The sequence below is a fragment of the Prunus mume genome, linkage group LG5 (genome assembly GCF_029339155.1).
Source record: "Prunus mume cultivar Tortuosa linkage group LG5, ASM2933915v1, whole genome shotgun sequence".
NCBI lineage: Eukaryota > Viridiplantae > Streptophyta > Magnoliopsida > Rosales > Rosaceae > Prunus > Prunus mume.
The window spans coordinates 22,063,782-22,087,984 of record NC_142702.1 but is presented as its reverse complement, the minus strand read 5'-3'; the positions used below and the strand labels follow the sequence as shown (position 1 = coordinate 22,087,984).

The 24,203-nt window shown below is 38.4% G+C and overlaps 4 protein-coding genes and 1 long non-coding RNA gene across 7 annotated transcripts; 1 reads left to right on the top strand and 4 right to left on the bottom strand.

The window, feature by feature from the left end:
* The first annotated feature begins 2,218 nt into the window (after positions 1 to 2,218).
* On the top strand, positions 2,219 to 5,863 carry LOC103332040 (uncharacterized). 3 transcript variants are annotated; one of them, XR_016127491.1, is made up of 7 exons: positions 2,219 to 2,548; positions 2,667 to 2,732; positions 3,941 to 3,995; positions 4,082 to 4,307; positions 4,464 to 4,606; positions 5,002 to 5,249; positions 5,350 to 5,863. It is a non-coding gene; the product is annotated as an uncharacterized LOC103332040 (long non-coding RNA). The 3 variants fall into 3 exon arrangements; XR_016127492.1 differs by having other exon boundaries at positions 4,082 to 4,606; positions 5,051 to 5,249; XR_001677799.2 differs by having other exon boundaries at positions 4,082 to 4,606.
* Positions 4,228 to 5,759, bottom strand: LOC103332039 (uncharacterized). The gene is made up of 2 exons (XM_008234729.3): positions 5,042 to 5,759; positions 4,228 to 4,584 (listed from the first exon to the last, which is right to left on the bottom strand). The coding sequence occupies exons 1-2, from the start codon at positions 5,757 to 5,759 to the stop codon at positions 4,580 to 4,582; spliced, it is 723 nt and encodes a 240-aa protein (XP_008232951.2). The 3' UTR covers positions 4,228 to 4,579.
* A 1,733-nt stretch (positions 5,864 to 7,596) lies between the features above and the next one.
* On the bottom strand, positions 7,597 to 9,236 carry LOC148917342 (uncharacterized). The gene is made up of 2 exons (XM_089051455.1): positions 8,257 to 9,236; positions 7,597 to 8,158 (listed from the first exon to the last, which is right to left on the bottom strand). The coding sequence occupies exons 1-2, from the start codon at positions 8,851 to 8,853 to the stop codon at positions 7,901 to 7,903; spliced, it is 855 nt and encodes a 284-aa protein (XP_088907581.1). The 5' UTR covers positions 8,854 to 9,236; the 3' UTR covers positions 7,597 to 7,900.
* A 5,718-nt stretch (positions 9,237 to 14,954) lies between these two features.
* LOC148917341 (uncharacterized) lies at positions 14,955 to 16,752 on the bottom strand. The gene is made up of 2 exons (XM_089052973.1): positions 15,859 to 16,752; positions 14,955 to 15,412 (listed from the first exon to the last, which is right to left on the bottom strand). Exons 1-2 carry the CDS (start codon positions 16,403 to 16,405, stop codon positions 15,408 to 15,410), a joined length of 552 nt encoding a protein of 183 aa, XP_088909099.1. The 5' UTR covers positions 16,406 to 16,752; the 3' UTR covers positions 14,955 to 15,407.
* A 607-nt stretch (positions 16,753 to 17,359) lies between these two features.
* On the bottom strand, positions 17,360 to 18,931 carry LOC107881156 (uncharacterized). The gene is made up of 2 exons (XM_016794277.2): positions 17,972 to 18,931; positions 17,360 to 17,899 (listed from the first exon to the last, which is right to left on the bottom strand). The coding sequence occupies exons 1-2, from the start codon at positions 18,851 to 18,853 to the stop codon at positions 17,654 to 17,656; spliced, it is 1,128 nt and encodes a 375-aa protein (XP_016649763.2). The 5' UTR covers positions 18,854 to 18,931; the 3' UTR covers positions 17,360 to 17,653.
* Between the last annotated feature and the right edge of the window lie 5,272 nt (positions 18,932 to 24,203).

Genomic DNA, 24,203 nt, shown 5'->3' with positions numbered 1-24,203 from the left:
GTGTGCTAGAACATAGAGGAAAATGAGAGTTAATGAAAGTGGGGATGAGATTGAGATAGAGGATGAGAGGGGAGGGTGGGATAGAGAAGTTACAAAAGTGAAAACAAAAACTTGAAAGTGAATTTAATTTCAAATAGATTTCAGTTTTCACTTTTTATTTTCACTTTTTTTACACATTCCTCTCATCTTCCCTCTCAATCTCATCTTCACTCTCATTCTCAATTCCATTCTCTCTCTTTTTCCTTTATACTTTAGCACAAAAAATTAAAAACTAAAGTTAAAATTGAAATAGTTATCAAACGGACCTATTTGGATGTGGTCTCCAAATCCAAGCTAAGTCAAGTGGTCTCAATTTCAAACCAAGTCAAGTGGAGACCCAAAGGCCTTCCCAAAGTAAAAATATTGTTATTTATAATAACAATAGCCAAATAATAAATAAATTGAATGGCAAAACCCACAAGCTTGGCTTTGGTCAGCCAAGGGGTTTAAGGTTTGATTCTAAAAGAATTTTGAGGCAGCAGATGCAACAGTTAAAGGGTTTCCTTCAATAACAATGGCAGCTGGAATGGTGAAAGAAAAATGAGTTACCTGAGCTGAGCTTTTACCAGAATAGTTGTTGAGTTTCCATGATAGGCAACATAACAGTTAATTGATCCAAAGTCATGGCTGGGGTCAAAGTTGGACCAATTTGGTTCAACACTCTAGCTCAAAAAATGCAAACCTCTTTAATCGACTTTAATAAAACTTCTATATTCTAGCAAATATGTTGGAATTAAGTGAGATATTTATTCTTTCAATTTAAGTTATAATACACACTTTGAAATTAAAATCTCATAACTAAGTATCATATGATGGCTAAGTCAGACTAAATCAGTATGGCACATGACCAACACTTTATTTTTAAACTTTTCAACACATAACTAAGTATATATATATATATATATATGAATTGTCCAATAGTTATAAACCAAAATCAATCTGCATAAAGTTAGGATCAAATAGCCAACTTTTCAACCAGGAATCAACGTGGGCCAACCTTGGCCTTATCTTTCTTCCAAATGATCTTTTATGGTCTTTCCTATTGTTTAAAATTCCTAAGTATGCCCACAACGTGGACCAATCGGCTGGAGTTTTAAGAGCTGTGGCCATCCGCTAGAAAATGAAATATTTTGTTTTGTTGATCAAATTATATATGCATAGCATCCATGTCATACGGAAAAGCGAAGGGAATCTTCTTCCTTACCTATTACACAAATTGACTTGACTCGGCACGACTTCACTCAGCATTCACATGAGATATTTAGAGGGGAGAGAGTTTGTTAGGTTGGAAAGTCAAGGATATCGGCTCATCAAAACTAAAAAAATAAACTCCCAAACCTTCCTGCTTCTAAGCGCATTTTGACACATCACCAAGGCTGAAGAAGCAAACACCAAAGCTCAACATCAATAACATAGCACAAACGTTGGTCTCTCACTCTCTGTGATGCATGCATTGTCTATGGATAACCAGTCTAGCTAGCTCTTCAAAATTTGAAAATGCGCCCTAATAACTTGGGATGGGACTTTGTTGAAAACTTTACAAAATAATTCAAATTATTATTGACAGGATTCGTCCAGAATTTTTTTTGGAATCCGCGATGAACCTTGTGTCTATCCGACAACTTGCAGGTGTTGGTCTAAATTACAAAAATGTCATTCTTGTCATAATTCCAAAACAACCTTAGGGTTGGACTTCTACCCGGAAAAAAGGGCGAAGTCTCCTTTTAAAATGGATCTAAATCCTAAAATCGACTTGTACAGAAAACACAATTTACTCCACAATCATTCAACAAGCATAAGATATAGTCAACTACACCCTAGCAACAATTCTAATGGTCTTCAGGCCCCTTTTTCACAACCATAACCAATAATCGATCCAAAGTGGGTCTCAGACCCTTAATCCAAAATACCACATGATCAAATCACAACAATTATTCTCAATGTAAAAGAACATAACGTAAAGTGTTTAACTTTGCAGCTGCACCTAGGTTACCTACATACTATTTTCGAAGAATCAAGCCACACATAATTCTTGAAAAGTTCCAAATTTACATATCTAACAAGAACAACACCAAGAATAACTTATAATTCCAAGGTAACCAAATGCAAATAAAGACCCAGTGAACCAATAATAACTCAATGATCATGGTGGTTCTCGAAAATGACTTTTCTAAAAAGTCGAAAATGAAGCTCAAAGATTCTGAAATTTCAATTTTGCCCATTGTACTTTGGAAAACCACGGAAATGCCCCCTTTGGATATAATCCCTAAAGAAATTTTGTTTTCTGAAAGTCATTCAAACGCCGCACCCTCCACAAATGTTGTTCCGTATGGAAATATGAATATGGCTGGCGTGCTGTTGGTTTTCGACACCAGCTTCACGTTCTGGGACTTATAGACAGCCAGCCCAAAGCTAGATCTTTAGCGCTCTCCTATGGCTGATGATAATTGCCTGGTACATTGAACACAACAACCACAGCATCATGGTGGTTTTCAGCTGCCACAATGAGGTGACGAATTTGATATGGAATTAAATTCATGGCAATTTGAATCTGACAATGCTGTTGAATTTTACTTGATTCTGTGTTTAGCAATGGCGTAAAATTTTGGGATTTTAATGGTTTGCAGATATCATCTGAGAGACTCGGGGGTTCTTCATAACTGTTCACAGTAATGCAGATTCAATATTAATGTGTAAGTTCTGCAATCACTCAATCTTGATGGAAAAAGTTGTATTCAGTTTCAAATGATTAATCTTATGATGGATATGCTTACATTTATGAATATAGTAAGCAATGAAATTATGGATGTAGGGTCTAGATTTCTTATTTTGGGCATGAATTCTTTTTTCAATGAAAAGCTATATGATATATATTCCCCCTTTCCAAATGTGCTTTGTCCCCCTTTCCAAATAGGCTATATATATTCCCTAGTATTTGCTAACATTGGCTTCTGTCACGGCCTTGTGAGCTGACAGGGAAAAGGGTTTTCCCAAATTGTCTCGAAAGTTTTCCTTTCTTTTTTGGGTAATAGAATATGGGGTCACACAAGCAAGTACTTGTGTTCGTGAATGTTTGGGTTTGAGACGTAAACAAAAGTGTCTGTACTCTGTACTAAATTAAAGAGGATTTGGGTGTCGGGCATGCATTTGTCTTTTGGAATATTAGATATTCTACTTTCCAAAAGTAAGAATCAGTAACTTTAATCTGGTTTTATACCAGTGTAAAACCATGGCATTTTTCCAGATTCTGCAAAAAATAGACTCGATATGCTATAGGAGGGTTCAATTTAGTGAGCTAGAGGCACCATTCAACTTCATCCCATCTCTGAAATAGACTCAATATGCTATAGGAATGGGGATTTCTGGGTTTTAGAAACGAGCAGGGAATATGCTAAAGGAAGTTTTCAGTTAACAACAATGTATGGTTGATATATGAGCAGTCAAATATAGGAAGTCTTGCAACTTGTTCTAAGAGGATGAATCTGGTTGCTACCCTTCTAACCTAGGAAATATGCTTGGTGTTGTAAGAAATTCCATCAGGGAAGGAACTTGTTACCATGTAGCTTAATCTGTTTTCACAAATAGATACATATTAGTGATTTGCATGCCATACATACATGCAACTATAGCATGGAATAAAAAGATGATGCAAAGATTCAACAGTACCAGCACTATATTCCTATAGAATTGGATCTAATGTTGTAGTCATAGAAACACATGACGGTAACATTTGTGCTTAGAACCAGTTTGTAAGGACAATTTCAGGTGATAATGGAAACAATCTTACAGGGCAACATATATATAGAGGATTGATTATCATGCTGAGAAAACAGATCTAAACTTGTATCGTGTTATCATTATAATACATATGTGTGAATTATACATCCATATTCGAATGCAGAATTCAATAACACCCAAGGACTTCATGAATCAAGCAGCCAATGACTATATATAAGGTACATGCACTAGTTTGGGACTTATCATGCTTCCTAAAATTTATAGTAAATCTTGGTTCTCACTGAAATTTATAATGCATTCTCAGTTACTAAACAGAGTGCAATTGTGCAAGTGGTGGGTCATCAGTTTAAATCAAGGCAGCATTCATATCAGGATCAGCCAATCCTAAAACGACGTCCAAACATAAACAAGAATGCATATCCCTTGCAGGAAGTACAGATGCAAAAGGAATGCATGAAGTCATGGCTCAAAACTGAGCTCCTAACATATACCGCAAGTGTATATCGAATCGTTCTAATGCCACAAACACGGTAAGAAATCTGAAATTAACAAACCAGATTAAAACCAGGACAATTGTAGTCTTCAAAGAAAAAAGAAAGAAAACAGGATAAATGTGTAATGCTCAGTCTCTGCCAGAGGAGACTCCACTTCCATCACCCCCTTCTTCTTCTTCTTCTTGTCTTCAGCTGCAGCATCCATCATAGACCGGTCTGTAACCTCACCAACGTGAAGAACTAGTCCAACAGAGTTAGGCTCCACGGCTGTTGAAGGTCTGTCCTCGGTCTCAGGCACAATGCCAGCCTCATCCTGAAGCAAGATTGAAACATAGGTATTCATCTTTCAACAACAAAATAGATCACATACATAAGAATTTCATACAATTAATCTTAACTACGTTTATTTTACGAAGGAAACAGTCTCTTTACTATACATAGAGAATTACAAAGACCGTGTACAACACACCAACTAGTACTCCAAAGATAGAAATCATGCTTTTGGCCACAGTTTACTCAATGCTATGTTACATCCTGTCAAGCTCTGTTACTCGATGCTAAAACATATATATAAACGTAATTATTGACTAAGCATGTACGTTTATCCTGACAAATTTTTCTTATTACCCAAGTAAACTCAAATTAACAAAGTTCTTACAGAATAAATATTTTACAAAAAAAAACAAAAAAAGGCTTGCTGTAAAAGTAAAACTCGAAATTATTTATGAAGCTGTCAATTAGGCCTCTAATACGAGGTACCGGAATGTTACCGTGGGCAGTAGCCTGGCCGGGCCTCCAGCCCCGTGCCGGAGTGGGAAAAACCTCAGGTGGTGCTGGAGGCATGGAGAAACTCAAAGGGCTTGTGCCTAATCCCATATCCTCCATTACCTTGAGCACCTGGAATGGCAGAGTAAGGTAATTCCACATCTTGACGGACTCCAAGTGATCGACCCGGGATGCAGGGCTCACCTTTTCGAGGTATTCTTGAGCTTCTTTCTCCTTTCCTGCTTTGAGCAGGTAGCAATGCACAATTTTGATGAAGCGTTTTTTGCTGGCCACCCGAACTTGCGCCACGCAGTCCTTGAGAAGAGCAGAGTCAACTGGACTGGGGTTAATCTGATCGGCTGAATCGCTTTTATCGACAGCAATTTTTTCTGCAATAGCCTTCTCCAGGCAAGAGTGTGAGAAGCACTTTTCCAGTATGAAAAGCATTTCTTCTTTGTTCAGGAGAAACAGTTCCGGGATCAGATCGAGTTCTTTGAAGTGAGATTCCATTAGGCTTGCAAGAACATAAGCGTCTGGTATGAGAGGGGTCGACATCACTGTTGAATTCTTGGGTTTTGGATTTTGGAGAAGAAAGGCTATGGTGGTGGGGTTTGAAGAAGGCACACGCTGAGGCTTTGTATTTGTAGAAGGAGTCGTATTATTATAATTTTGTAACAAAATTTCAGAGCCTTTTTGAGAATCAACTTTGATCCCTGTCCTCATCAAAGAGAAAGAGACATTTCTGGGCCTCTACCTCTGCTCTTTCCCTCCTACCTCTCCTCGAATCAAATAAATAACTTAATTTTTTTGAATTTTTTTATTTAAAATGATTTTGGCATTTGATATAGTATAATTCACTAGCCAGAAATGGTTCAATCAAATTGTTATATGTAGCTTTGTCGGAGAAGAAAGAGAAGTCAAACAATAATAATACATATGGTCATCTTCTTGGACCAAAAAAAGAAAGAAAAAAGAAGAAGGGTAATTTTCATTTTACTACTCTGAAATTTACCAAGTTTCTATCTTTCATATACGAAATTATTTTCATCCAAGTCTCTTACCTAATGTTTATTTTTGCCTCAATCTCATACCTAATGTTCATTTTCGTAACACCTTCATATATCCATTGGTGCTTTTGCTATATCCTCTGTTAAAACGCTAATGTGGCAATCAATGATTCCACATGGACCATACATATTGCGCCATGTGGACTGAAAAAATAAAAAGGAAGTAAATAATCTAATTAAAATATAGAAAAATAAAAGACAAAGATTTATTTCAAAAATAAAAGATGGACAAACTACAAAAGACTCCAAAATCATAGGGTCATTTTCAAGTTCATATCCACTTTTAGGGGCATTTATAAGTACATTCTCTAACTCATGAAAAACCTACAATTTTAAGGTAGATTTTGTTTTTCCAAAGCAAAATTAAATGTTTTGAAGAGACTAAATCGATTTATCAGTCTTGAAGAAAAACAAAGATGTTGCAGCTTTGATGATTGAGTTTGACAAGAGTGTTAGAGAGAGTTTTGATGATATGACTGATCTATTTTAGCATTCCATAGTTGTTAAAAACACTATCGAATATGATAATGATGAATTGTATTATTCAACACAAGTCCGTAAATTACACAAATTAAAATAATAATAAAATTGCTCCAATAGATAATGTAATTTGCGCTATAAATAAAGAGACAAAATCATATGTTGCTGATGATTTCCAGATTGAGCAGAAATATGGCATCTAGCATGCTTCGGGATACTTTTATTGTACGAAGAAAACAAAAATGGAATTCCAATTACTGCCACGTGCCCAGGGCAGATGGGGTGCTGTAATAAGGCTCGTGCGCCTAAAGCACCAAGCTGAACCGTCCCGATACCGCCACGTCGCCCAGGTAGAGTGGGTGACTATACTCGTTCTTGCAAACGCGAGCTCCAGACCGCCAAACACAACTTGCACGATGCACGTGCCCTCCATCCAACGTTTAGATTGATGATTTCTCAAGCGCGCGCAACCGTTAAAATGCTAGCGGGTCCCGCTGGTACCAGTGCGCTGCCCGTTCACACCAAAAGCCAGAAAAAGATTCGATAAGGCAAGCAGTCTTTTATTTATAGATATGTAAACGAATATCAAAATGATCATAGATGATATAACTCACTTGTATTTTTGACATTTTTAAATAATAATAAAAAGTGTTTTACTTATATTTATATCTGATCCAACTAAACATGAAACAATGAAACAATCCGCACGTGCATTGGGGTAGAAAGTCGGAAACAACTATGATGGATTTTTGACCAATTATAATTGAAAGCGGAGACAACCGTCTTATTCTTCCTAACAGACAACAGCTTTAATAGGAACAGAAGCCAGGCGAATGATACATAATGCATCTGCATCGGATAATAAAATGTACCCAACAAAATTCAGGCAACATCAAAGACAAATAACTATTTGTGAAAGTCATCATGACATGATGATAATATTTATAATCCAGTACACTTATAGAGTGGCAGAAATAATTAATGCAAAATCAATCAAAAAGTACATGAACAAATTCAACAAGAAGAGGACAGGATCCTCTATGGATTCAGGCTCTGCTGAATTGGAAATTACAAATTACAATACATATGGAAAGTGGAGGAGACAAGACAACTCCATCACTCTCTTCTTGTACCCAAACCTCTGCAATACAAACAACCTTCCAGGAATTAGTAAAGCAAGCAGCAAATCAAGGCTAATTTATCATATCTCATAAACACACCCGGGGATTTTCAAGCCTTGAAAGGTTACACACATAAAAACCTTCCAGTATATAAAATTTAATTAGACCAAAAGGGTTCGGACTTCGGAGGATTGATTCAGTATGATGATGAGTCAGAATCACAGGACATGTCCTCCTCCTCCTCTGCTTCATCAATAGGCGCCTTGTCCCGAGCCCGCGTTTTATCCTCGTCCATACAAAGAACCCCGCCGACGCCGTCGCTGGGCTTCTTCATCGGCAGAACATAGGGACAGGGGTCGTCCTCGTCCACACCACCTAAACCAAAAGCTACTGCCTTGCGCTTCGCCACGTTGCTCTGCTTCTCATAACCAACACCATAGTTGCGACCATCGGACTGAAAATTTTGAGTCAACTTAGAGCATAAAAAGAAAGAAAACAAGATAGCCAATGCAATCAAGTTGAAGTTTACCAACTAGTAATTAGAGAGTGTACCAAAGTTTCGTTGTTGCCATTATAATTGGCGCCGGCACCGTATGCAGCAGCAGCAGTGACATGACAACCAATACGAGCATGGCTACAGGCGGCCGTCCACCCTTGTTGTGGAATGGGGAGCAGCTGCTGCGGCGGTGGGAATTGAATATCATCTGATTCGGAGCCGATTGGGGTCTCAACGAGGCCTTTCGCAACGAGCGCCTTCAGAATTTCGGCTCTCAGGGTGAGAATATTCCAGATACGAATCGAATCAAGGTTTCCGATTTCGGCTTCACTTTTGCTGCTCAGAATCTTCCTGTACTCCGTCACCTCATCATCACTCCCGTACTCGCTCCAGGTACCACACCACGTAATCAGTGAACCGGGAGATGTTCTGGCTCTTGATTTCTCCGATGAATTCTGTCGCCGACGCCGTCTCATCCGGCGGCGAGACATTGAGATCCGGGATATAATTGGGTCCCCTGTTTGGTGCGGGGTCCACAAAATTCTGGTCACCATCCTCAGCCGGCACCAGAAAACAGAAATCCACCACTTGACGGGGCTGCTGCTGCTTTGGCGTAAGGCCGTTTTCAACCGGAACGCCATGATTGCAGACATAGCGTCTTGTCGGGTGGGTCCATTGACTGGGAGGGCAGTCAGAAGGACCTCCTCCGGCCACAGACTACTACCTCCCTCTTCGCCGTATACAGCAGCGTACACCGTTGTCTGTGGTCCCCTGAAGCTGAAAGCAGCATTTGGCCCACGATAGCAGGTGAGACTCGACTGGTTGGGGTTTCGGTTCCAGCCCCTCCAATGCTACTACTGCTTTCTTCAACTTCTGCAGCTAGGATCGTTGGCAAACGGACTTCTCTTAGGTGGTGGAGAAGTAAATTGGCAGAAGAAAGTCTGAGAAGAGAAGCCATGGCCATTGCTGCTAAAGCTAGCTAGCGCAGAGAGAGAGAGAGAGAGAGAGAGAGAGGCAGACGATATGTGGTTGCGGTGAAGAAGATGATGGAGCCTTTTTTAATATACAGAGCAAGGTGGGTCCCACTGGGCCCCGGTCTCATTTGTAGGAAAAGTCAAGGATTGTATGTAGCCGACCAATTGCTTTCCTTAGTATCGTTAACTCACTGATTGGAAACCACGTGAGGATGGGAGAAACTGGTTTTGGAAACCACTAATCTGCAACCATTAGTATTAGATGATGTAAAATAAATAGCAATTCCATCATAAAGTTAATGTAATTACCTAATTTTTATTAGTGTGTGTTACGATTGCAGCACTTGTACATTTCTGCAGCTGATGGGGGTTGGGTTAAGTGACTTGCAAATTGGAGGTTTTAGATTTGAATACCTACGGACTAGGACATTATAATTGTATGTGTGAGAAATCATCATTTCTTATATTTTAGATTATCATTTATATTAAAATAAAATAAAAGGCTTGGATGACTGCTGGAGAAACAAATTATGTTCCGCACCCTTGTCTCAAAGGTTGACCACAAACTTATTAATCATTTTTCTAGAACATGATGAGGATCCCCAGTACCAAACCTCAAGTAGCATTTGACGTGGGCATTTGGTTCTAGCACTTTTAGAACAAGATGAAGCCGAAGCCGAAGCATGAGAAAGTCAGTCACCCACAATCAAGTCAAAAATGGTTCAAAAAACTCAATTTCAAATGGGGAGAAAAAAAGAGAGAGAAATAGTTTGATACGATGGTAAGCTGTAAGATGTGTCAGATTGTATCCCAAGCATATTCTTTTTTCTTTTGTTGTAAAAGAAATTGCAGCAGTTGAAATTTTTTTTTTTTGTGTGGAGAGAATAGCGGTAGGATTTTATTGATAGGAAAAACATAACTAGTATAAAAAACCGGGAATTGTTTTTTTTTGCTTCTCCTTGAATGAAATAAAAGTGATGAAAGAAAAGAAAATGCATATATGCAATCTGTAGATTCTCTACAAAAGTGATGCTCTTATATTCTCTTAATTATTTCTATAACCTGAATATGCGCTTGATTTGGCCTGGCTTTATAATAGTAGACGACAAATATTTTTTATAATAAATAAATAGATTAAAACAAAAGGGTTATCATCTTTTCTTTAATATTTCCAAAATTGGACCCACACTAATACAGATAAAAATATAGGATTAGCTAGTTGTAGGGTTGGCAACAATGCTGATTAGTTGTCAATAAAATAGCAACCAAAATGCATGGTGATTGACAAGGCAAAGATTCTTCTCCTACCATCACCGCCATTGTAAGTGTCAAATTAAAGACATGCTCTCTAAGTGTGGGATTTCTGTTCTTCTTCCTTCTTTATTTGCCACTTATTATTTAAAAATAATTAAGCGCCATGGTTGATTTAATTAAAAGTCCAAATGTTTTTATTTATTTATAATTTTCTTTAACATGTTTATTTATTTCTAATTTCAAATTGTAAGAGTACAACTTGCTTGCTAGTGCCTCTCACATGGAGCTTTGCCCCCTTTATCATCTTTAAACATTCCTAATATCTTTGATCTTTCTTCATCATACCCTTTTTTAGTGTTTTATTATTGTTATTATATCAGGATAAATTAAATTATTAATTTAAGTCTCGGCCCCCACCATCTCTCCAAGGTTGACCGCCGCAAACTTAGAAATGTATCCCAAAGAGAGACACACTTCTCTACAATGATTTTAGCTTTTTTTTTTTTTTTTTGCTTTTGTTTTTTAATAAAACAATACTCGCGTCCTCACTAATTAATGAGTATACCAGTGACCAAGAGTTCAGATCTCCTGGCTCCAATTCTCTGTCCTCTCTTCTATGTCTTCTAGCTAATTTGTTTACACCTGAAAAACAGAACGTCTAAATAAAAACACAAACCCATTATAATTTGTATGCATGTTGTGTCCAAATTAGGCCTAAAATTTACTACTGTAGTGTCCCTGAGTTTAGTAAACATGTATCATGTCATCATTATAATACAGATGTGTGAATTATACATCCATATTCGAATGCAGAGTTCAATAACACCCATGGACTTCATGAATCAAGCAGCCGATGACTATATATAAGGTACATGCAGTAGTTGATCTAAAGAATTTATAGAGAGATATTCCTATCTTAAATCAAAGATAACTATCATAATTAAAGATAATTTTCTTAATTAAATAGAAATAGAATTTAATTAGGATAATTAGTTGATCTAAAGAATATTCATTTTTCCCGTGTCATTTTCTTATTGGCCCACAAAATATATGTTCTCACAACGACAACATAGGTTAGGCTAACGGTGAAATCATTTGTTGACTATTAATTTAGTTCAAGGGATGAAAGAGGGAGAGATGATAATCTATAATTTGAATGAGGAAGAGGAAGAGGAAGATGAGGAGGAGGATGGAACGTTTGTATTGGAAGTTTGAAGGACGATATGTATATATATAAACTTTCTGCCAACTAATGTACTATTCTATCTATCATTTCTCCCTTTTATGTGCGATTGCGCGCCTAGCGGTCGCATGACGTCTTTTTCTATCATAAAGATAGTAAGATATCCAACTCCAACATGCCAAATTTTGCTGCAAATTTGTGTTAATTACCTTCAGTTCATTATTTGCGGGACGTCCCTCATCCTTTCTTCTTTCTTTTTATTTGTTGTTGAATTGTTCCTATGTGAAATGATCATGAGGGCATCCATCAAATTGAGATGGACGGGAGAGAATGAGGGTTGAGGTAGGTAGCTACGAGGGAAAGTCAAGGATAGCGGCTAATAAACATTAAAAATTAACAATAAAAAGTGCAATACCAATCATCAAATACATCTAAAGAAATTCTTCCAGCAACCGTCCTCACATATTTATTTTCTTCTGATATGTAGTTGGTGTTAAATTGGCTAATTATTTTGTCGTGGACCTTCACTATGGTTGAAGAGAGGGCGATCCGCTAGAAAATGAAATGGAATGTTTTGTTTTGTTGATCAAATTCAATATGCATTGCATCCATGTCAAACAGAAAAGCGAAGGGAATCTTCTTCTTTTTCTCACCTATTACACAAATCAACCTGACTCGGCACAAATCGACTTGACTCAGCATTTAAATGAGATATCTAGAGGGAGAGAGAGTTTGTTAGGTTGGAAAGTGAAGGACGTCGGCTTGTCAAAACTGAAAAAAAAAAAAACTCCCAAACCTTCCTGCTTCTAAGCGCATTGTGACACATCACCAACGCTGAAGAAGCAAACACCAAAGCTCAACATCAATAACATAGCACAAACGTTGGTCTCTCACTCTCTGTGATGCATGCATTGTCTATGGAAAACCAGTCTAGCTAGCTTTTCAAAATTTGAAAATGCGCCCTAATAACTTGGGATGGGACTTTATTGAAAATTTTACAAAATAATTCAAATTATTATTGATAGGATTCGCAATGAACCTTGTGTCACTCTGAAAAATTGCAGGTGTTGGTTTAAATTACTAAAATGCCATTCTTGTTATAATTCCAAAACAACCTTAGGGTAAGGTTGGACTTCTACACGAAAAAAGGGCAAAGTCTCCTTTTAAAATGGCTCTAAACCCAAAATCCACCTACACGGAGAATACAATTTACTCCCCAATCGTTCAGCAAGCATAAGATATAAGTCAACTACACCCTAGCGACAATTCTAATGGTCTTCAGGCCCCTTTTTCACAACCATAACCAATAATCGATCCAAAATGGGTCTTAGACCCTCAATCCAGAATACCACATAATCAAATCACAGCAACTATTCTCAATGTAAAAGAACATAACGTAAAGTGTTTAACTTTGTAGCTGCACCTAGGTTGCCTCCATGCTATTCTTGAAGGATGAAGCCAAACATAGTTCTTGAAAAGTTCCAAATTTACATATCCGACAAGAACAACACCAAGAATCACTTATAATGCAAAAAAACACCCAGTGTACCAATAATAACTCAATGATCATGGACGTTGTTCTCGAAAGTAATGACTTTTCTTAAAAAGTCGAAAATGAAGCTCAGAGATTCTGAAATTTCAATTTTGCCAATTGTACTTTGGAAAACCACGGAAATGCCCCGTTTAGATATAATCCCTAAAGAAGTTTTGTTTTCTGAAAGTCATTCAAACGCCGCACCCTCCACAAATGTTGTTCCGTATGGAACTATGAATATGGCTGGCGTGCTGTTGGTTTTCGACACCAGCTTCACGTTCTGGGACTTATAGACAGCAAGCCCAAAGCAAGATCTTTAGCGCTCTCCTATGGCTGATGATAATTTCCTGGTGCACTGAACACAACAACCACACAATCATGGTGGTTCAGCTGCCACAATGAGGTGAAGAATTTGATATGGAATTAAATTCTTGGCAATTTGAATCTGACAATGCTGTTGAATTTTACTTGATTCTGTGTTTAGCAATGGCGTAAAACTTTTGGGCTTTTAATGGTTTGCAGATATCATCTGAGAGACTCGGGGGTTCTTCATAACCTGTTCACAGTAATGCAGATTCAGTATTAATGTGTAAATTCTGCAATCACTCAATCTTGATGGAAAAAGTTGTATTAAGTTTCAAATGATTAATCTTATGATGGATATTCTTACATTCATGAATATAGTAAGCAATGAAATTATGGATGTAGGGTTTAGATTTCTTATTTTGGGAATGAATTTTGCTTTATTCAATGAAAAACTATATGATATCAAAGAGGCAAAGCACCTTTTTTTCATTACAGAATATGTGCTTTGTCCCCCTTTCCAAATAGGCTATACATATTCCCTAGTATTTGCTAACATTGGCTTCTGTCACTGCCTTGTGAGCTGACAGGAAAAGGGTTTTCCCAAATTGTCTTGAGAGCTTTTCTTTATTTTTTGGGTAATATAATATGGGGCCACACATGCGTACTTGTGTTCGTGGGTGTTTGGGTTTGAGACGGAAACAAAAGTGTCTTTACTGTGTACTAAACTAAAGAGGATTTGGGTGTCGGGCATGCATTTTTCTTTTGGAATGGTGGATGTTCTACTTTCCAAAAGTAACGAGGCAAATGATAAAATATGGCGATTTGGAACATATTAAGCTGCAAGATTCATACGAATCAGTATCTTTAATATGGTTTTATACCAGATAAACCAATACCAGTGTAAAACCATGGGGTTTTTAAAGATTCTGCAAAAATAGACTCGATATGCTATAGGAAGGGGATTTTCTGGGTTTTAAAAGCGAGCAGGGGAATATGAGCAGTCAAATATCGGAAATCTTGCAACTTGTTCTAAGAGGATGAATCTGGTTGCTGCCTTTCTAACCTAGGAAATATGCTTGGTGTTGTAAGGAATTCCATCAGGGAAGGAAATTGTTACCTCGTAGCTTAATCTGTTTTCACAAATAGATACATAATAGTGATTTGCATGCCATACATACATGCAACTATAGCATGGAATAAAAAGATCGTGCAAAGATTCAAGAGTACCAGCACTAGATTCCTATAGAATTGGATCTAATGTTACAGTCATAGTAACACATGACGGAAACATTTGTGCTTAGAACCAGTTTGTAAGGACAATTTCAGGAGATAATGGAAACAATCTTACAGAACTAAACATGTATCATATCATCATTATAATACAGATGTGTGAAGTATACATCCGTATTCGAATGCAGAATTCAATGACACCCACGGACTTCATGAATCAAGCAGCCGATGACTATATATAAGGTACATGCAGTAGTTTGGGGCTTATCATGCTTCCTAGAATTTATAGTGAATCTTGGTTCTCACTGAAATTTATAATGAGTAGCATTCATAACAGACTGCAATTGTCCAAGTGGCGGGTAGTCAGTTTATATCAAAGCAGCATTCATAACAGGATCAACCAATGTTAAAAAGATGTCCAAACATAATCAAGGATGCATATCCCGTGCAGCAACCACATATGCAAAAGGATTGCATCAAGTCATGGCTCATAACCAGGATGATTGTAGTCTTCAAAGTAAAAAGAAAGAAAACAGGATAACTGGGTGATGCTTGGTCTGTGTCAGAGGAGACTCCACTTCCATCACCCCCTTCTTCTTCTTGTGTTCAGCTGCAGCATCCATCATAGACCGGTCTGCAACCTCACCAACGTGAAGAACTAGTCCAACAGGGTTAGGCTCCACGGCTGTTGAAGGGCTGTCCTCGGTCTCAGGAACAATGCCAGCCTCATCCTGAAGAAATTTTGAAACATAGGTATTCATTTTTCAACAACAAAATAGATCACAAACGTAAGAATTTCATTCAGCACAATTGATCCACCTCTATTTTACAAAATAAACAGTCTCTTTACTATATATAAAGAACTACAAAGAGCGGGCACTCCACATCATAACTCCAAAGATAGAAATCAAGCTTTTGGCCACAGTTTACTCAATGCTCTGTTACTCGATGCTAAAATATATATATAAACGTAATTATTGACTAAGCATGTACATTTATACAGACAAATTCTTCTCATTACCCAAGTAAAACCCAAATCAACAAAGTTCTTACAGTAAAAGTAAACCCCCAATATTTTACAAAAAACAGAAAAAAAAGTCTTGCTGTAAAAGTAAAACTCCAAATTTATTCACCAAGCTGTCAATTAAGCCTCTAAAGCAAGGTCACGGAACGTTACCGTCGGCCATAGCCTGGCCGGGCCTCCAGTCCGTTGCCGGAGTGGGAAAAACCTCAGGTGGTGCTGGAGGCATGAAGAAACCGGAAGGATTTGTGCCTAATCCCATATCTTCCATTACCTTGAACACCTGGAATGGCAGAGTAAGGTAATTCCACATCTTGATGGAGTCCAAGTGTTGGACCCGAGATGCAGGGCTCACCTTTTGCAGGTAGTCTTCAGCTTGTTTCTCCTTGCCAGCTTCAAGCAGGTAGCAATGCACAATTTTGATGAAGTTTTTGTTGCTGGACACCAGAACCTGCGCCACGCAGTCCTTGAGAGCAGAGTCAACCGGACAGGGGTTAATCCGGTGGGCTGAATGGCTTTTATCGACAGCAATTTGTTCTGCAAGCCCCTCTTTCAGGAAAGTGAGTGAGAAGTACTTTTGCAGTATGGGAAGCATTTGTTCTTTGTTGAGGAGAAGCTGTTCTGGGATCAGATCGAGGTCTTTGAAGTGAAGTTCCATTATGCTTGCAAAAACAGAAGCGTCTGGATTCGGAGAGGTTGACATCACTATTGAATTTTTGTTGGGTTAGGATTTTGGGGTTTTGGAGAAGGCGGGCGTTGGTGGTGCTTTGTGTTTATAGAAAGAGTCGTACTGTTGTAATTTTTTTTCAGCTTTTGGAGAATCAACGTTGGTCTCTGTCCTGAATCATGATCAAAGAGAAAAGAAGAAACATGTCTGGGCCCAGCTCTGCTCTCCCTCCCTCAAGTCCTCCGATATGTCTTTTATTCTAGTTCTAGAAAGAAAACAAAAATGGAATTCCAGGTCAGGATTTTAGTTGAAGCACTTTCATGTCTTAACTTTTAGAAAATCATGTCCCTTATCCGATGCAACCAAATACACAGAGACAGAGATGTTGGGCATCGGATCTAAATTTCTCCAATTTGAATGATCAGAAACTTCCCCAAACAAATTATAGGCTGTTCAGGCAAACACTGTCGCATATAAATGGAAAAGGGAACATTTCGCAAGTACAAATAGAATTTGAGAAGAAGAATAAATTATTCGTTATTGAACGTGCCTAAATTAAATATTAATATTCAATTCTTTAATGTTGGAAATTGCGATGGGTCATGCGAGCTCGCGAGCCAAGCCTTGTCTGCATCCAAACGTGTACGTGTGCTCCATCCAACTTTGATGGATGATTTATCAAGCGCGCGCCACCGTTAAAATGGTGCGGGTCCCGCTCAGTCCCCCCGTTCACATCAAAATCAACCATGAAACAATAACATAAGCATTAATTTGATTGAATAGAGTACGTAAAGGCCATAAAATTTGCCCATTCAAACTGGACCCAACCGTCTTATTCTTCCCAGCAGACAACAGCTTTAATAGGAACCAACCAACCAAATCCAAGCAAATGATACATAATGTATCTGCATATCTGGCAATCAAATTCAGGTCAGCATCCATGCTATGCTAGCAACTATTTGTCAAAGTCATCATGATATGGTGTGATGATGATGATAAGATTCATAAATCTAGTATAACTTTAGACTGGCAAAAGTACATAAGCAAATTCAACAAGAAGGCGATAGGGCTGTCGAGCCTAGTAGTAAGGAGCCTAGTATAACTTGGACATTACAAATTACAATACATATATGGATGGAAACAAACCCTCACTCTCTTCTACACAAACGTCTCTTCAAACAAACCCAGCAAAACCAAAGCAACAAAACAAACGCACAAGTTTCACACACAAAAAGCCTTCCACTATAAATGAAACAATCCAAAGGGACTTTTCGGAGGATTGATTCAGAATGATGAGTCAGAATCAGAGGACACGCCCTCCTCCTCTGCTTCATCAATAGGCGCCTTGTCCCGAGCCAGGGCTTTAGCCTCATCGATCCGAAGAACCCCGACGCCGTGGCTGGGCTTCTTCTTCGGCAGATCATAGGGACAACATGGGTCGTCCTCGTCCACACCACCAACAGCCACCGCTTTGCGCTTCGCCACGTTGCTCTGCTTCTCATAACCAACACCATAATTGCGACCATCCGACTGAAAACAATGAAAACAGATATTCAATGCAATCAAGTTGAAGTTACCCATCTACAAATTACTAAATAGTACCATAGTTTCATTGTTGCCGTTAAAATTGGCATCGGTGCCGGCGGCGGCAGCAATGACATGACAATGAATATGAGCATGGTTGAGGGAGGCCGTCCAGCCTTGTTGTGGAATGGGAAGCAGCTGCTGCGGCGGCGGGAATTGAACATCATCGGATTCGGAGCCGATTGGGGCCTCAACAAGCCCTTTCGCAACGAGCGTCTTCAGAATTTCGGCTCTCAGGGTGAGAATATTCCAGATACGAATCGAGTCCAGGTTTCCGATTTCGGCTTCACTTTTGCCGCTCAGAATCTTCCTGTACTCCGCCACATCATCATCACTCCAGTACTCGCCCAGGTACCGCACCACGTAATCAGTGAACCGGGAGATGTTCTGTCTCTCGATTTCTCCGACGAACTCCGTCGCCGGAACCGTCGCATCCGGGGGCGAGACATTGAGATCAGGGATATAATTGGGTCCCCTGTTTGGTGCGGGGTCCACAAAATTCTGGTCACCACCCTCAGCCGGAACCAGAAAACAGAAATCCACCACTTGCCGGCGGCTGCTGCTATGGCGTAAGGCCATGTTCAACCGGAACGCCGTGATTGCAGCCATGGCGTCTTGTCGGGTGGGTCCATTGACCGGGAGAGCAGTCAGAAGGACCTTCTCCGGACACAAACCAGTACCTCCGCCGCCACAGTAGGCCGCCGCGTACACCGTCGTCTGTGGGCCCCGGAAGCTGAAAGCAGCGTTTGGCGCCACGATAGCAGCTGAGGCTGGACTGTGGCCAGCCCCTCCAATGTTACTGCTTTCTTCGACCTCTGCATCTCGGATCGTTGGCAGACGGACTTCTCTTAGGTGGTGGAGGAGTAAATTGGAAGAAGAAGGCCCGAGAAGAGAAGCCATGGCGATTGCTGCTATAGCTTGCAAGGTCTGTATCTGATGGTGAGAGAGAGAGAGAGAGGAGAGATGTGGCTGGGTTGAAGAAGATGGAGCTTGGTTTATAAGAGGAAGGTGGGTCCCACTGGATGCGCCTGTCTCATTTTCATGAAAAGTCAAGGAGTGGATGTTGCCGACCATTTTTATTTGGTTAGTATCGTTAACTCACTGAAGCGTGTAACGACGTGAGAATTGGAGAAATTAGTTTTGGAACGCACTAATCATCAGCAATTAGATGATGTAAAATAAATAACAATTCCACACCTAAGTTTTATTAGTGTGTGTGTGTGTGTTACGACTGCAGCACTTGTGCAAGTTTCCTCTGCACAAACAAATTATGTTCCGCCCACCTTCTCTCAAAACTTGAATTGTTGAATTTTCCTGTCAAATATATTTTTTGGGTTTAATTTTATTAAGAATGAAGCGTAAAAGTTAGCAATTACTTTATTTTGGGGACTTTCATATTTCGACTGCAGATTGAGCTTGTTCTAAAGCGATAGAACAAAATTGCCACGTCAAATTCTACTTGAGGTTTGGTATTGGGTCGAGGTATACAGGCAAAGAATGGACGGAACTTGTAATAATATATCCAATGAAATCCAAGTATACATGAAAAGGATGAACGACTAAGACGTGTGTTTTTTTTTTTTGTAGGGTCAAGAACGACCAAGACATGACATGATTGTCAATTGGCAAGGCGTTCTCGGATGAGATGGACCAACAGCTGTCACCAAACCAACGATCCTAAGAGTGCCATGTCGCGGGTCTGTTGATTTGGTTCAGCATAAGGCCATGGATGGATACGCATGAAATCCTTACCTGAACCAATGAGATGAGAGAGAGCCGAACGAAAACGACCAAAGCAAAGTTGAAACCAACGAACTAGGAAAAAGAAAAACAGAAAAAAAAAAGAAAAAAAAAGCTAGAGTTGATATATGAATGGTAGACAAAAGTTTAGCTTTCATCAGGTCATGAGAATATAGTTTAATGAATTCATGAAAGCAAAGCATTACTACCAAGTACCAACTTCCGTATGCAATCTCTAGATGTTGTCGTCTTCTTTAAGCTTTCGTCCATGGTAATGATATCTTCAATCCACCACCAGTGTAATTGAGCATCATCACCATGGTTGATTTGCCAAAAAAGAGAGAGTACAACTTTGCTATAAAGTCCAAATGTTTTTTCACAACTTTAGTTTATCATCTTTAAACATTCCTAATTAATGAGTATACTACCATGCCAGTCCACTCAAATTGGACTGCCTGCTTATTTTTGCTCTTTTTGGCTCAAAACCCCTCCAAAACAAATCCCTTTTTGGCCATTTGTCAAACGTAGACCACCACTGATGATAATTATTTCTTGTTTTCATCGTTTGAAATACCATAATTAATATTACTAATTAAAATATAGTGTATAAAATTATCATAGATATCATCACATCATATCCCTAATTCACAATATCTATTGCATTTATAAATAGAAAATCACAAGACAGACTTGGCTTTAGTTTCTCCTTCGGAAAGGATTTCTCCATAATATTCATCAACAATACTTATTAAGTGGCTAACTAGGACTTTGCTGATCTTATTACTATGTATATTCCATTATAATGTGACCCAATTTTATGTGTGATTTTTTTTAGTCTTATTACCTTGTATATATACCTAAAATTGTCTACAGAATAAATTAATTTGTTGGGGCTTGAATCTTAAAGAATTAAGCACCGTGGTTGGTTAATTTAGGAGACATTGAGATGGAGGAGAGAGACTAGGCATCACTCAATGCAGATTGCGTATAGGACAAACATTGATAGATATTTTTGGACATGCGTTTGATAGGATCTCAAGGGTGTTTTAGTCTTTTTGTAATCTAAGCCAATTTTAGGAGGTTGGTCCGTATTAGTCAAACGTTGAATTGTATTGTGTTTTGAGTTGAGGTTGAACCGGGTTCTATTAGTGTTTTACTATTATATTATAAATTTATAATTAAGGCGGCTTAAACTTTGTTTGCACCACCGATAATAATAATAATAATAATAATAGTAGGAAAATTTCCCATTCATATTGGACGCAACCGTTTCTCACTTTTTTTTACTGCCAACAGCTCTAATCTAACAGCGATGATAATTGCCAGCCAAGCAAAGGATTGGGTTAAAACTTCATCCAAATCAACCCAAAGCAACTCTAACAACCAAACAAAGCTATAATCAGGAGAACGATTGTATACGTAATCATCCATCTCACCTAAGATTTTCTCCTGCATTCATTCAGATTCAGGCCAGCAGCAAATTTATGAAATTCCTAAAATCATAAATACAGAAATTCCACATGGAATTCCAAACTTGCAGCAAAAGCAGAGCAAGTTATTCACACAAAAACATTCTAGTTTAAAATAAATAAAACATAAAAGTACAAAAAGGAGATCTCGGTATTGGCGAACAGTCTCAAGAGTCAGAGTCCCCTGCTTCAGGAATTTGGTGATTTCGCCTCATCCATACCAAAAACCCCACAGTACCGGGCCTTCTTGGCGCCCTTCCTGCCTTTTTCAGGAATTGGAAGCAGCTCCTGCGGCGGCGGGAACTCAAGGTCGTCGAAGCGCATTGGGGTCTCCACGAGGCCTTTCGCTATGAGCGCGTTCTGAATTTCGGCTTCCAGGGTGAGAATATTCCAGATCCGAATAGAATCCAGGTTTCCGATTTCGGCTTCACTTTTGGTACTCAGAATCTTCCTGTACTCCGCCAACTCCTCCTCACTCCCGTGCTCGCCCAGGTACCGAACCACATAATCAGTCAGCCGGGAGATGTTCTGGCTCTTGATTACTCCGACGAACTCCTTCGCCGGCGCCGTCTCATCAGGCGGCGAGACATTGAGATCTGGGATGTAATTGGGTGCTCCACCTTCGCCGGCAGCGACTCCGTTTTCTAGAAAACAGAATTGGTGGTGGCTGGTGCTGCTGTTTAAGGACAAATTCAGGCGGTATTGGATAATTTTGCCCTTTTTCTGTTTTTCTTTTATAATTTTATGATATAAGGCCTCTCATTTTGTTTAAATTTTGGACATTCCAACAGAACATAAAGCCTCCTCCAAGCTATAAAAGTCAATGGTACCTCTGTTTATTTATTTCTATTTTGCCCTCTTCATCTAGAAGGGCCTCCTTCATCTAGAAGGTTGCTTCACTGACTGCATGAATACATCATCTGATCTCCGTCACTGTCGTCCATGTGTATACATCGCACATCCCCTTTTTTTTTCCTTTCTAAGTTCGGGAAGAGCCCCACTTTCCATTATTACTCGTTGTCTAAATAATATTTAGTGTTATTTGAGGCATGTGGGTTTTACTGGCATAATCTTAAGGAGATGGTCAGCGTTCTAACAGGTTCTTTCTAGGTAAGACTTCGTAAATAGACCGACGACCAAATGCCCATTAGATGTAGAGGAATTCATCTAATCCCTTAAGTTTTTATACTTGTTTCAACCTATACATCAATAAAACACTATTGCCCTTGATTAAAAAGAAAAAGGAAAAAAAAAAAAGAGGTTACATATTCAAACAATAAATTAAATCATAAAAATAAAAATAATGTAGTATATATGTCGGCTGACCAAGAGTGTTAAAATGGCTCATCAAATCCAAGACTCACGGCTGACCAAACTTAATTTGACTAGAACCTCGTCAGCAATTGGGTCTAAAGTTGAGTCAAATAACAAGAATTGTTTGATGAAGGTCAAATGAAATTCAATATATAATCAAATAACAAGAATTTAGTTGATACTATTTGTAAGATCATTAAATTAATTTAGTCACCAAAAATCATTTACATTTATTTACGCTCCAGAGATAAGATAAACTACGTACAACCAATAAATAGAAGTTTAATTCATTAATCTATTTGCTATAATTTCATAAATAGTTGTGCACCAACCCAGTGATTGGGTTGCGTCGTTTTAATCGAGTTAACTTTTTGTGATCAGGTTGAGTGGTTGGATTAAAATGAGTATTTCATTTGTGTTGTGTATATATAAAAGATGAATTAATATATAAAATAAACATGACATGCATTGGGTACAAATATTAAATTAATTGATTAAACTTGATTCAATAAAGTGTGGAAGGCCACCAATTATAATATCAGATTTTCCCGTTCAACCGTCTTGTTCTTGCTAACAAACAACCAAGCCTGATCGGATAATAAAATATACACAGAAAATAAGAGCGCGAGACTTGAAAATTTTGACTAGAGAAAGATTCCAAAGCTGTAATATTAAATTCATAATGCAAATTTTGGGTTTTGTCTGAATCTATATGGGGTTCTTGTTTTTTGGCTACGTCGCAATGTTTGAGCAACTGGGATTTTAATATTATAAAGTTGGTAATAATGCATAATGTTCGAGTTCAATGACATTTTAATTATTTTTCAAACACAAAGTATGATATACAAAATCTATTAGCTATAAGTTCTAAATTCATTTGGGATTTACCTAGTCATGGCATGGGTCTAAGCAGAAAGAGACACAGACAGAGATCACGTTGGGTCTTGGAATGTAGTTAGACACCCCAAACTCTAAACTAACATACAATATTGGGTTAGAAAACTTAAACCTCATTTTAAAACTGGGTTAGAAATAATTTGACAGAAGATGATGGAAAAGAGTAGTTTATATGCAGCTAGCTGCAAAGAAAAATTTGCATCGACATGGGACCACACACGGACACATCATCTCTCATATTGGCCTTATCCACCAAACCGTATATTTGAAGGGGTCAAGTTCAACTAAATGAATAAAAAGACGAAAGCTAATTACTTAAGTTTCCAATGACTAATTAGCATTAAGTTAATTACTTAATTGATCATTTTCAGTGGGGTTTGTTCAAAAGCGTCAAACAAATTGTCGGTCATCATGTGCGCTATACTGATTGTATTGTAATTTAGCCGTCATATGATACATAGTTTTGAGATTTTAATTTCAAAGTTGATACTGTAACTTAAAAAAATAAATACATCACTTAATTCCAATATCTGAAATTTTTTGTGTGCCCCATTTTTGTAGAGGACATGTAACTTAAAAGAATAAATATATCACATTTACCAGCATTCGAAAATTTTGTGTGAAAACTGAAAATGAGGTATTGGGAAAAAAAAAAAAAAAAAAAAAACTTTACCACAATTTTTGTAGAGGGCATGTAGTGGAGAAGAAGAAGATACCGTTGGATTGGATTGGATCCTGGAGGGCATGATTTGCAGCCAAACCTCTTAGAGCATCTCCACCCATAAGAGCTAAATTTAGAAGCAAGAAATGCCACTATTCACATGAATAAT

What these genes read in the sequence shown, in the direction of transcription:
- LOC103332039 (XM_008234729.3), bottom strand. Translation starts at nt 5,759, where the DNA reads ATGAGGACAGGGATCAAAGTTGATTCTCAAAAAGGCTCTGAAATTTTG.
- LOC148917342 (XM_089051455.1), bottom strand. Translation starts at nt 8,853, where the DNA reads ATGTCTGCAATCATGGCGTTCCGGTTGAAAACGGCCTTACGCCAAAGC. An exon ending in ATGGCAACAACGAAACTTTG is followed by an intron (nt 8,159 to 8,256) that starts GTACACTCTCTA and finishes CAAAATTTTCAG; the next exon opens with TCCGATGGTCGCAACTATGG.
- LOC148917341 (XM_089052973.1), bottom strand. Translation starts at nt 16,405, where the DNA reads ATGTCAACCTCTCCGAATCCAGACGCTTCTGTTTTTGCAAGCATAATG.
- LOC107881156 (XM_016794277.2), bottom strand. Translation starts at nt 18,853, where the DNA reads ATGGCTTCTCTTCTCGGGCCTTCTTCTTCCAATTTACTCCTCCACCAC. An exon ending in ACGGCAACAATGAAACTATG is followed by an intron (nt 17,900 to 17,971) that starts GTACTATTTAGT and finishes CATTGTTTTCAG; the next exon opens with TCGGATGGTCGCAATTATGG.